A 12,911-nucleotide genomic window follows, 5' to 3' on the forward strand; every position below is an offset into this window, starting at 1 on the left:
GAGCGTTTTGTATTTACTGGTTTTATATTGTCTGAAACTGAAATAGTTTATCTGAAATATTTAGATGCAGTGCTGTATATGCAGATTAGTTGGCTCAGGTATAATTTTCTTCAATGAACTGGTAAAGTTATGACCCATTGAGTCGTCAGCTTTACAGCGAAGGGGTGAGACATTAGGTGCATCCTATTTCATCCTTAATCAATAATGCTTTACATTTTTAATTTCCATCCAAACCTTTTCTTAAGACATAAACGAAAAATATTCATTGTAACAGTACTCATTTGTCTGTTTTCTATAAATTTTTTAGGGTTACAATTAAACTCTCACATAATTTATCAACCATCATTTTGAGAAACTCAGTTTCATTTAAAAACTAGACCTTAAATTTAAATACTACTTTATCCAAAATTCCACATTAGAGCTTTAGTTGTTTTCACATTTTTATTATGATTTTAATCAGCGTTTACACATCATATAGAAATATCTGTGTGACTGATTTGTTTTTTTGTAATCAGTTCAGTAGTAGATTTCTGAGAATTTTCTTTCTTTGCGTGAAAACATTGACATTGAAACTATAAAAACAAAACGGCCCAAGTAAAAAAACTACTTTTTGTCACATGGGCCAAAATTGTCAAGTCAAGAGTACTTGCAGGCCAAGAAAATATAATTTTTCGTAAACTAAAATCAGATGGAAATCAGCAAATTGTTTTACCAGCCTTAAAAATTAAACCAAGCATGAAATATTTCCATTGAAAGTATTATTTTTTTTTATTAAGAACAGGATGTGTACATCATTGTAGATCCAAAACTTGAAAAGGACTTTGGTTGTTTGGGTTTTTTAAAGAAAGGCATCCAGTTTGCAAAATTCTTTTGGGCTTGGTTGAAATGCATAGACATTTTTTTTATGTATTTTCAGCATTAAGAACATGACTTTGGCCATTCTTTCTTTAAAAATACATCCTATATTTAGCCAAGTTTAATAAAACAATTAAAAGCAGACTTTGGTGCACCAGTGTCTGTTTTTGAGTAAAACTAACAGCATTCCCCGTTATTTGTGGGAATGTTCTCCCTTAACAGTCTGCCCCTCTTTGTCTTACACAGGCAAAAGAGGATGATGGGTATGACCCTAAGCGAGGAGCAGGTGATGGATGTTGAGAATCACTATCCCACTGACCGCGTCCCGATGGACATGAAGGAGAAGTCTGTGGCTGAGAATCTGCTGGAGAAGTTGTATGATTCCCAGTGAGTGCAGTTTTCTTTCCTTTTTAGGAGTTACTTCACAGGCTGAGGTCTTATTCACATTCTGCAAAGACAAACAGTTGAGGCTCATTTTTTGATAGATGTGACCAAAACATTCCTTTAATCTATGAGTGAAAATTGTGTTTTAGTTGTTGTTGTGTTTTTAGCCCCCCCCCCCCCCCCCCCCCCCCCCCAAGTATTTTTAAAGACATTTGAAAGTTGGTGTTCTTGGCCAAACGCGTTTACGCACAATCTTAAACCTGCATCTGGATGCACAGAGGCAGAATAATGTGGTAACTGATCATTTCTTTAACAGTGAGTTTACTTATTATTAAATCAAAATGTAATAGTTTATAGCTCTGTTCATGGGGCTGAAATTTCTACCAGCTGGTTCTTGTTGTGATAAGCAGCTAAAATGTGTGACACATGCAGTCCTAAATGATGGAATAACCAGCTAATCCTCTAATGACTCAAATCTGTAGCAGCTCAGCTTGAAATACGGCCAGTTCATTACAGCCGATGTTTAATACAGTCTGTCTTCTATACTGAAATATACAGTGTAGCAGGAGTGATGATTGCTTTGAGAAGTTGGTTACATCTTTACTGTTTAAGGATGCACACTTGGTGAAAGTTTGGGTTGTTTTTTTACTCCAGTTTGCACCTAATGTTTGATATAAGATGCTCTCATTGTAGAGAGGGGTTTATGTCTGCAGGAAGTGCTGTTTTAATCAGAACTGCATTCTTTGTTCATTTATTCTAGTTTATTCTTAATAAATGTAACTTTTGAGTAATTTTAATTAAATGGAATCATGGGCTGGTTACCACTTTAAAGGTGCACCAAACTTTTAAAAATATTTATTTCAAAGCTGCAAAAAATGTTCCCAAACTGTTCTTAGAGTTTGGAGTCCTTGTTAATGAAACTGACCAGTTTTATGCCCTTCTCCCACATGTTGCTCTACACTGCCAGTCCAGTGGCTAAAAGTCATATGTCCCACCATTAAAGACACTAGCTGTGTTTCCATCCAATTCTCGTGTGAATTCTGAGCGAACTTTTAAAATGTAGCAAAAAAGAAAAAGGGCATCAGACGCGTTTCCAATGTTTGTAGCGAATTAACCTGGAGACGCACAGCATAATGTTGTCATACGTTGACGTTGGCTGTAATAAACAAGAAATAGATGTTGCTAATTAGCGCGGACCACAGATCAGTAATGGAGCAAGGCTTTAATTAATGTGTAAATTTTTTTTTTCAATTACGGATGAGACTTAGAAAAATACTCGCGTTTCTTCGTTGGTCCACACGTACCTGTTGTTGCTTCCAGACCCGTTTTCCAGCATTATGGGAATATCCGGGAGGACACCGGCAGCAGAAACAGCTGATGCGAAAAAAACGTTCACTACGCTGAACTGATTCAACAAATGTGTTTTTGTCCCCTCTTTAGCGCATTTACTGTTATTTGAAAAAGTCAAAAACCACCACAAGTGAGCATAATAACCATTTTTGGCTAAATTTGGTGAGTTAATTCGAATTTTGTTGTTTCCATCAACCCCTTTTATTACGATACTTCAAAATCTGCATTAAAAAATGTTGATGGAAACGCGACTACTTGCTCTTTTATGACTTAAGTTGACAAGCCAGGAGCTTGAAGAGCAGACCCCACCCAGCAGGTAGTCTGGCTTATTTACCAGCAAATATCAGCTGCTTAAACTCCCAGGGTTACTCTGGAAACAACCTAACGGCAAACACGTTCAATAATCTGAACAAGTTCAGATTATTGAATTCAGTTTGGCAGGGATTCAGTTTGGCAGGGTTTATGTCTTTGACATTTTTGGTAATTTTTAATGGTACAAGGAAACATACATATCCAACATTTTTAAATGTTCAAGTAATCGTGTTCTAATGCAACATGAATAGACACAGCCACTAGAAAGGAAAGTAGCAAGGAAGCACCCTGGTAAGAAAATTAATGGAAGAGTCACAAAGCAGGAAGGAAGGACACAAGGATGGAAGGACATAAAGAAGAGAGGCAGGACACAAGGATAGAAGAAAAGAAGGAAGGAAAGATGAGGAGGGGAAGAAGTAATGGCACAAGTAAGGAAGAAAGTCATTTGGCACCTGAGGGAGGAAAGCAGGAGAGATGCAAGAAAAAAAGGAAGGAAGGTGGTAAGAAACAAATTGTACGGAAGTAAGGAAGGCTAGGGAATAAAGTCTGGAAATAGCTATCTATTTTAATTTTTATTTATATCCTGACCTGCAAAATTCTGAAATGACCTTATAGCCACCCATGCCTAGTCATTTAAGCTGCTCGGTGTGTAATAGGGAAATGTGATTATTTTATTTTCAGTTTCTATTAATAAACCCCGCATTTTTGAACATTCCTGAATGTGAATTAATAGCGGTACCAGCTGTGTATTACATTTATGCACGTATGCAATACATTTCACTGAAAGCACAGAGGGGAATCGAGCAACAAGCAGGAAATAGAAGCAGTCTGGGTGAGAGTGTCTGCAAGAGATCAGCGACGGAAGCGCAACAAAACAGCGTGAGAAGGCAGAGAGGAAAAGATGGAGGCAGCAGTGCCACGTTGGCAGGAGGGCTCTCTCTGGAGTTATGCCAGCTCTTTTAGGGAGGGGGGGTGGCTCTCATGCAAAACTAGAGAGAGGGAGGAAAAAGATTCAGAAGATTATCAGCGCAGCACAGCGTCTGCGATGAGCACAGTAGGAAAAAAAAGGAAGCTGCAGATCCCAGCTGAAAGTTGGCTTTGACCCCACAGCCATCGACTGTTTTTCATCCTGTTCATGAAGCAGGTCAGACGGGGAGGGGAAGTGGGCCACGGAGAGGGCAGGGGATTGTTTGACTTCATCCTGTTAGGAGAATGGAGAAGGAAGTAGAAATGACAGTAGATGCAGTGTTCACGCTCTGCTGTCGCCCTGTGAAAACAGTCACCGCGATAGTGGATGTCGGCAAACCTGCCAAGACATCAACCACGTTTTAATTCAGCCCCAGCAATGTTGGGTGTCTATCTTCAAATGATCCAGTCACCCTCACTCTATTCACTCCTTCTAACAGTCGTCTCTCTGTCCCTCTCCCCGCTACAATCTTGCACCCGATCACCCTCCGCACACACACACAAACCCCTCTGCCTTGACCAGAGCACAGTGACCTCACCCCATTTGTTGCTCATTGGTCTCTGCAGGGATGCAAACTAGGTGGACTAGACATTCGATTGGATAATGCAGGGAAATCCCAGGGAAACCCCTCCCATTCCTTATGTTCGTCCGAAAACACAAGGATCGAATGTCTACTGTCTTGCCTGCATGTTGCATCAGACAAAAACATGGTTAAATAGACCGTTTCCGCTGTGTTGGAGCATTTCGGATTCCAGATTTCCTTTTTGTGCAGACTCTCTGCAGGAGAAGAAACGGCAGCAGATAGTTGGGAGACAATACTTTTGCTTTGCATTGGTTTTGGATGTACAAGTTCAGTTTTTGAAGTATTAGAAGAGGGATTATCAAAATTTTGGATGCTTTTCATTTCACATTCTTGATCTTTTTTTTTTATTATTTTTGTTTTATTTTTTGGTGGTCAAACTTTAGAATATGATCAAAAGCTTTACCCCTGAACACAACAACCAGATAGCCAGCTTTGAGTTGCAGCACGAAAAGCTTAGTCACTTTAAATTCCACCGACCCAAAACAGAACTGATAATCAGTCGAGCAAGCGAAGGGAAAAATGCTACTTAAAAAGAAGAGGTAAGCTCGGTGCTCTATGAATAACTGTGCTTTCTTTTTCCCTCTTCACTCGACAAGTCATTGAAATCCGTTTCCTCTCTCCTGTTTTAGACTTACTTTTGTCCCAGATGAGGAAAAATGGTGAGTTACACTCTTATTTAAGCTTCTTGATTTTGAAATGTTTTCCTCGCTGTTTTTGTTTTAATGTGCTTCGTCTCTGCATGCTTAGCCTGGGTGGGGCTAAACCACAAGATTTTTGCATATACATTCAAGCCCACCAAATGTCTAATGACAAAGTTACTCCTGCAGAAGAGTAAACCTAAAGTTGATGCTTTTATTCTCCAAAATCTTACTGCTTTCATATATATATATTTTAATCTTTTATGATCTCTTCTTACACACTCGTATGTTTATTTCTGTTTTGCATTTAGGGTTTGACAAAGCACATACATTTAAAAATGCTCTGCATGCTTTTGCATGTTTTTGTCCTGAGTCCTTTGCTTTGAGTTGCTTTGTTTGTTATTGTACTCCAGGGATGATACGCTTTACAGCTTTGTGTTGGTTTCTAATATGAAGCTCTTCAGTTGTGTGTTCCTCCCCTGCACTCCTCCTTTTCTCAAATATCTCCTCAACTCCTCCTTCGTCCCTCCATGTAGGTCTTTTTTTTCTTTCTTCCCACTCTTCTTAGCTCCTCCTCTGGAGGAAAAAAATTACTTTTTGCGTCCCTGCTGTCTTTTTTCTTTTCCATCCTTTTCCATCCTTATTTTTACCCCCTTTTGCATTTTTTTCTCCTTGCCAAATTTCATCAAATTTATTTCAAGAATGATAAATACTCTGCTCTCGCATTATTATACACTTTGAGGTACAAAAGAAGTTGCCATCTCATTCTTTAGTCAAGTTGGGTAAAGTTTGTGAACAAACTTTGTCGAGACCATGAAAAAGAGCTGCTGCTCAAGAGTTTTGTGTGCGGTATCCAGTTTTTGGTAAAGCTTTGCCAATACCCTTTTCTGATCATTCTGATTTATCTTGAAAAACTTTCATTAACCAGTTTCAAATTGTTTCTTTATGTTAACTATTTATATTGTAAGCAAAGGCAACGTCATGTGTGAGAAGTATGGAAAGCCATTTTGGTCAATAATGATGCTTTCCAGCTCTATCTGATATCTAATGAACAGTGTTAAAAATTCTAGCTGCTGTTTAGCAGGATGAGACGTTTCATAAACATCAGCGGATGTTCAATAATTCAAAAAGTAAAGCTGGAACAGGTTTTCATTTCACATTTAGTGGAATTTGTGGTGAAACGTCTGGTGGCGTACAATTAGAGAGTCGCCTTTAGAGGAGTTTTGAACAGCTGTCAATCGATGAGAAGCCAACTCAGGCAGTCTAAACTGATCTTTACTTTTAGATGTTCATGGATAGTTCCTATGAATGCCCTCAGAAAATATACTAAGATGTTTTCCATTATTTTGTGTACTCATATTAAAATAACTCAAGAGTAACATAATAAGAGTAATGTGCAAAAAGGTTTGATGCAGCTAAAAATTTACGTTTCCTCTTTTTGAAAACACTTTTGATACCTTAGCATCATTTAACATTATGACGGCTCTAGTTATGTTAAGAACGTCTAACTACTTTAAAGGTTACATTTTTTTAAATGAAGCAGAAATCAATGCTTTAGAATCAAGAGCTAAAAACAAATAAACATTTTGTCAAAAAATATTAATATATATCATTTAAGTGAATACCAAAACAGCTTTCCATAGAGAGAGGATAGTTTCTTTAAACTGACAATGGCATCTTATTTATTTAATTTTTTTATCGGTCCTGTCTGGCAATGTAGCCATAAGATTTGCTTTCTTAGTGCCAAAGAGAGCCCAACAGATTTACTTTCACAAAGGGAGCATATTTGCTTTTGCTATAGTGCTCCACTTGATACTTATGCAAAAAGATTTATTGGTAAGTGGACATTATTTGGATGTTATTGGACATTATTTTGGTCATATTTCAAATTCAGTGGATACAGAAATGGAAAGATTAAAGAGAAAGAAAGGAAGAGAGAAAGCTGTGGCAAAAATGTTAAAAGGGAGGAAAGATGACAAAAATAGAGTAGAATAACAGAAGAGCAGAGGAGAGCCCGAGGAAACCCCCCCCAGCAGCCACAGTGCAGAAGCCCCCGGGGGGCCGCAACGACGGGCCCGCGGGCTCCGCCTGCAGCCAGCTACGCCACAGCAGATCCAGACATGGCATCACATTTTAATGATTAGCATAGATGGCGTTATAAACTAGAAACAACAGCCTCTGTATGTGAACACAGACCACACCTCAACTCTTTCGAAAGACCGCCACTATCCCAAAATCCAGCATTTACAATGACAGAAAGCTCAAACGAATAAAAATTAGTAACTTTGCTGTGGTTCTGTTAGCCTTTGATTTCCTAACGAGTAGTAGTAGCAACAATCACACAACCCATCACACATTGATAAGACAAGGGGATCACCATCATTTTAAGTTTAAGTGCAGCGATATTATAACAACCTCAGATCAGGACATTTTTTTGTACAATTTGTTTAAAAAGCTTCAGGTAGGTGATACACCTTGACATGGTGTATCTCCTACCTGAAGGAAGGAGCTTAGACTGTATATCTAGGGATGGGTGGGATCCATTAAGACTGATCTGGACTTGAGTTGGTCCATAAAATTAATCGCTTGTACGTATGAACTATCAGCGTTCTTTGGTAATGCTTTACAAGCGCTTACAATTTTGTTTAGAATCAGCAAACCAAACCATCAAAAAAAAAAAAAAGGAAAAAAGTGAGAAGAGTCAGTAAACCAGCTAAAAGATTTCAACAAAAACACAATTGAGCTTGCCAATTTTCAGAGAAAGTGCATCCTCTGGTGGGCTTTTCTGCACACAGCATCGGCCCGGGGTTCAAATGTCAGTTTATTGTCCACCACTGTGCCCAGGTACCTGTAGCTTTACTGTTATATGCATCCCGGAGGAATGTCAATCTTTAGAAAATGTATTTGTTTTTAACTTTTTAAATAACACCTGTCCTTAACTTCTCTCGCAGCCAAGCCATCTTCTCTGCAGTAGCTGGCTACATGAAGCACCTCGAAGTTAAAAACAGGGCAGGCGATAGTAAGAAGTCGAAAAGAGGCTTCCCGTGGATTAAGGTGAGGCATCCTCGTCCATGCAGAAGGGAGACATCCTTGTATCTTTATGTAGAATAAAATAATGTGATGCGGCCTAAATTAAATTTTATCTGCTTACAATCTTGTCTGTTATCTTTATGTTTGCAGAAGAATCATGATCCTCCAAAGCCCAAGAGTAATAGGGGGTTCCATGTTCCTAACTGGATCGGAGGCAGTAGTAAAATACTTTTTTTTTTTCCTTTTGCACATTTTTTATGTAATGTCTAAATATCTTTATTTTAAACATTTAAAATGTACATTTCAAGTTATATGAAAAGAATATATGTTAAATATGTGTTCAAACTCTGCATTAGAGACATTAGAAAATATTTTCTTTCATTTTTTCGTAGTTAGTACTTTTACCTATTCATTTTTATGAATGGTCTGCATATAAGAACATGTCTTGCCCTTCTTTCCTGTTGCAGTGGAAGTCAAACTAAAAGATAATGAAGGTACTCTTTGTTCAGAGTCCACCTCCCCTGTTACTGTATCTGTATATTAATGACATCCCTACTAATCAATGCATCCGCATGTCTGCATGTTCAAAATCAAACCAGAGGGTGTGGGTGTCTCGTTATTCACCTGAGTTTGTTTGAGTGGATATTTAGTTGTGGTGTCCTGTGGAAGCTCACACGGAGGATTTAAGATGCTCACTTGTGTCAAACTAACAATCTCACCGTAAGCAGGAACCATGATTGCACCAAACTTCCTCTTTGCCTGTCTCCATAGTCTTTTCCTTTTTTTTTTTTTTTGTTAACCTGACCGGGGTGCTTTTGGTTTATGGCTTTTTGCAGCCGCATTGTAGTTGTTCAATTTACATAAAGATGTCCATTTCTTGTCCTGCAGTGGATAAAGATGTCAAGGGAAAGGAAATTAAAGGGGGTTCTGCCCGAGGCTCGTTGACAGAAACTCCAGTTCCTTCCATCAAAAAACCTGAAAGCTCACCCTCGGTGCCTAACGTGGAGTCCCCTGGACCTTTAAGCAGCAACCCCATTACCACCAGCAACAACACAGAGCTCACTCCGAATGATGGTAAAACTGTGAATTGTATTTTATGTTGACACTGAAAACGATAACCGTGACAACTGTAGTGCCCTGCAAACCTTCACCTTTTTTTATTTAGCTTACATTACAACCACACATTTGAATATATCTTATTTGGATTTAATCTGATAGTGGAAATGAAAGGAAACAGATGCATGGATTTCACTGTATTTAATTTTTTTTTTTTTTTTTGTACAAATAAAATTCTAAGAAGTTTTGTGTAGATTTGCATTCAGCCACAATTAGGCTGGTGCCTCAAAGTAGGATGTAGTGGAAACCACTGCTTTCAGTAGTAATTTCTAAATAGAGTCCACATACATGAAATTCAATCTGAATATAAATAGACATTTCTTGGCCATTCCTTTGTTGTCATTTCCCAATTGTTATGCCACTCAACTTGTATTTGAGCGAGGCGATAAATTGATAAATTAATTCAAATTTACAAGTTTTTTTCTTTTAGATAAAATTTTCGGAAAATCTGGATTTGATTTCGCCAATGCACTCATTGGGCTTCCATGAAGAGAACGGCATGCAATGCTGAATTTATTTATTTTTTTACCATAATACAAGGCACTTTAATTTAATAATTTACTTATATTTTTAAAGTTAGTTTGAAGTTACACAAGTGAAGTGAAGCCTGTTTTGGCTCATTGTGTAACACCACTAGTAGCAAACATTTTGTCATATTTTCATTGTTTACAACGGCATCTTGTTTTATAAGCCTGTTTCACAGCTTGTATTTAGCTGCACTTTAAATTCAGGTACACTCCCAGACAAAATGCTTGACATAAAAGCAAGTTTTTAAAATAATTTCTTTAATTTCTTTTTGTGAAACAAAAAGGACGAAAAAAAATCCATTGATCAAAGTTGGTCTAATAAAATCGGAGATTTTCTTTTTAAGCTCTACCTTGAACGGTAAAACATTATCTCCAACAGCATTGTTGATCACCACTCCATCCATTGTGTGTGTGTGTGTGTGTGTGTAACGCACAGTGGTGTAAAACCTCCCCCATTCATGATTGTACACCTAAATTGGTAGGTGGAGAATTAGAGCATTTATCAGGGAATCTGTAAGGATACCAAATGGTAACTCCAAAGGAGTAGCAGAGATTCACAGCTCAGGATGGATAATCTGTTGCCCAGAAAGCTATTATTTGTGCACTCCACAAGTGGCAGGAAGCAAGCCAGTGTTGCAATCCAGACCCAAGAGGTTCCTTTTGCAGTTTGCCACAGGGCATGTTTGCACTCACTCCGGCCAAATGAGTGCAAAATCAAACATTTTGTTTCACATGGAGAAAACTACACAACCGCCACTGAAACATGATGGCACTCATTTGAGAGTGAGACTGAAACTCATATATACTTTGAACTTTGATAATTATGGCTTACATAAAATGAAAAGCCAAAGTGTAATGTCTCAGAAAATGAGAATGTTCTAAACAGGAATGTCAGGCTATGTTCTTTGCTATGTACTCCACGCTTGTCTGGGCCTCCTTTTGAATGAATTACTGTATCAGTGTGACGTGGCATAGAGGCGATCAGCCTGAGCTTCGGCTGAGGTGGAATAGCAGCCTGGGTTGCTTTGATAGCTGCCTTCAGGTCATCTGCAGCGTTTCGTCTGGTGTCTCGTCACATTTTTGACAATATCTCATAGATTCTCTATAGTCATCAGGTCAGGTGAGTTTGCTGGCCAGGCAAGCACACCATAATAATAATGATAATAACACTATGATCATTGAACCAGCCTTTGGTACTTTTGGCTGTGTAGGTCAGTGCCAAGTCCTGCTATGAAATGAGGTCAGAATCTTCATAAAGACGGTCAGCATCTTCCCCGCGATCGTGTAGCTGACCCAGACTCAGAGGCCATTTTAAGTCTCAGGAAACATTTGCAAGCGTTTTGAATCAATTAGCTGATTAGGGTGTGACACCATAAGTTTCCCGATATTTAACTTCTTAATATTCAGATTTCCTGAGATACAGAATTTTGGGGTTTCATTACCTGTAAGCCTTATATCAGGAAAATGACAAGAGATTGATGACACATTTCACTTTGTGTGATAAATCTACATGAGTTTCGCTTTCTGAGATAGGTGACAAAAATAGTCTGGACCTAAATCCAATTTAGAACCTGTGGCAAGACTTAAAAATCAATGTTACTCATTCCGTAAATTCTTACTAAAAGACCCTGAAACATGTGATTGTAATGTGAAAAATTGAAGAAAAAACTAAGAGAGATTTGAATATTGTTACATATTGGCTCCTTGTATTAATTCTCTTAAGGTGTTTTTGTTACATTGCACTATAATTAAATCAGTCCAGCATCTTTTTTGTTTGTTATCCCCAATAAAAAGTAAAAAAAAAAAGATAAACCATGTTGTATTTCTGTAATTAAACAATAGTTGTAGCTTAAATTTTGTTTAATGACGTGTAATTTTACAGTGAAGCTTAGAAATAATGTGCTAAATCGTTAATAAGCATTGCGTTTATGTACACGGACAAATGCACATGATTCTACCTTTTAAGTTTAATCATCCTTTCAAATGATCTGACCGCTGTTGACTTGTAATTCCTAGTTGATAACAAATTTGGTTTTCTACGCTCTTAGGCCAGCCAGGCAACTGCTTAGAGCTTCCCACTCCGACAGATGGACCCCTTCCAGAGATGGGAGCCGGGGTTTCTGTCGTCGAGCACAGTTCGGCCCACGATGCTCACCCGGAAGAGTCGGACAAAGACAGGTGAGAAGGATAAAGACGGGAAGAACATTGCATTACGGCAGCGTAATGGCTCAGGACTAGAGCTGGCACGGGGGTTAGAACTGGAAATATGTGGGGAATGGGGCAGGATAAGCACAATGTGTCTGAATTGCGCTGGCTGAGGGAGCGTGGTAAAACTCCCCCAGCGGTCTGTCCCTGCTGTGTGCTAGCTCTTGTCATGCCGCCCGTCGCTCGCTAGCTAACAGCGCCTGCAGTTGTGAGAAGGACCCTCACCGAGGTGACCATGGACTCCGCCCCCCTTGCCTTCCCTCTCCCTTTTACCCTTTGTCCTTCATCTTCCTCACAGTGGCATGTCTTCTCCTTCTCTGCTATCTCGCTGTCTCTTGTGTTTCTGTGTGTCCCGATTCTTCTCATTTTAACATCAGAGCTTCATCGCAATTTTTATTGGCCTCAGTTTGTAAAGTCGGTAGCGCCTTGTTTTCTCGGAATCGGCCACATACTGGCACCACATACGTTTTTTTTTTTTTCTCCGCTGTGATAAGTTTGTCATAAATCTGGCTTCATAACAGCAATTATTTGCTCTCCAAGGTGCAGCTTTCCAGCCAGAAATCAAGTTCCGATCTTCAGTCAATCATAAGCGAGCTACATATTTACTTCCATATCTTAGCTGCTTTAGTCAATGTGCTTTCTAAGGTGTCGCCGTGTGTCAAAATCAGGACCCGTCCTTCATCTCCGCTTTGTCTCTTCAGTTTGTGCGATTACATGTTGTTTTGCCAGGAGCTTTTATTACCATACCTGGCATGCAGCTTGGACCGTGGTTCAGTAACATCTTCAGGGTGTCACTCATGTTGGGGTGTGCATTGATGCATGTTCTGGTTGTGACTGTGGTTGAAGACAGCTGTGTGACGGGCAAAGGAGAGTGTGTAACCGTGTGATGTTCCGTGTTTTTGCAGACGGAAGACAAGGTGGGTGTCAGCAGAGACACGGGACAA

At 39.0% G+C, this 12,911-nt stretch overlaps 1 protein-coding gene across 9 annotated transcripts in view; it reads left to right on the forward strand.

Moving 5' to 3' along the window:
- Positions 1 to 12,911, forward strand: part of arhgef1b (Rho guanine nucleotide exchange factor (GEF) 1b) — an 81,460-nt gene that overhangs the window by 52,656 nt on the left and 15,893 nt on the right. The window contains exons 1-8 of one of the 9 annotated variants that reach the window (XM_036135187.1): positions 1,105 to 1,242; positions 5,081 to 5,110; positions 8,041 to 8,143; positions 8,270 to 8,339; positions 8,587 to 8,613; positions 9,008 to 9,193; positions 11,811 to 11,940; positions 12,873 to 12,884. The exons of 6 other annotated variants lie outside the window; for them this stretch is intronic. In XM_036135187.1, coding sequence (XP_035991080.1) covers positions 1,112 to 1,242; positions 5,081 to 5,110; positions 8,041 to 8,143; positions 8,270 to 8,339; positions 8,587 to 8,613; positions 9,008 to 9,193; positions 11,811 to 11,940; positions 12,873 to 12,884 — 689 coding nt within the window. In that variant the 5' untranslated portion in view covers positions 1,105 to 1,111. Of the gene's footprint in view, positions 1 to 1,104; positions 1,243 to 4,830; positions 4,991 to 5,080; positions 5,111 to 8,040; positions 8,144 to 8,269; positions 8,340 to 8,586; positions 8,614 to 9,007; positions 9,194 to 11,810; positions 11,941 to 12,872; positions 12,885 to 12,911 lie in introns of those variants that run through there. 2 more of the 9 variants (XM_021308298.2, XM_036135188.1) reach the window with 2 other exon arrangements.

The sequence above is a fragment of the Fundulus heteroclitus genome, chromosome 3, assembly GCF_011125445.2.
Source record: "Fundulus heteroclitus isolate FHET01 chromosome 3, MU-UCD_Fhet_4.1, whole genome shotgun sequence".
Lineage (NCBI taxonomy): Eukaryota > Metazoa > Chordata > Actinopteri > Cyprinodontiformes > Fundulidae > Fundulus > Fundulus heteroclitus.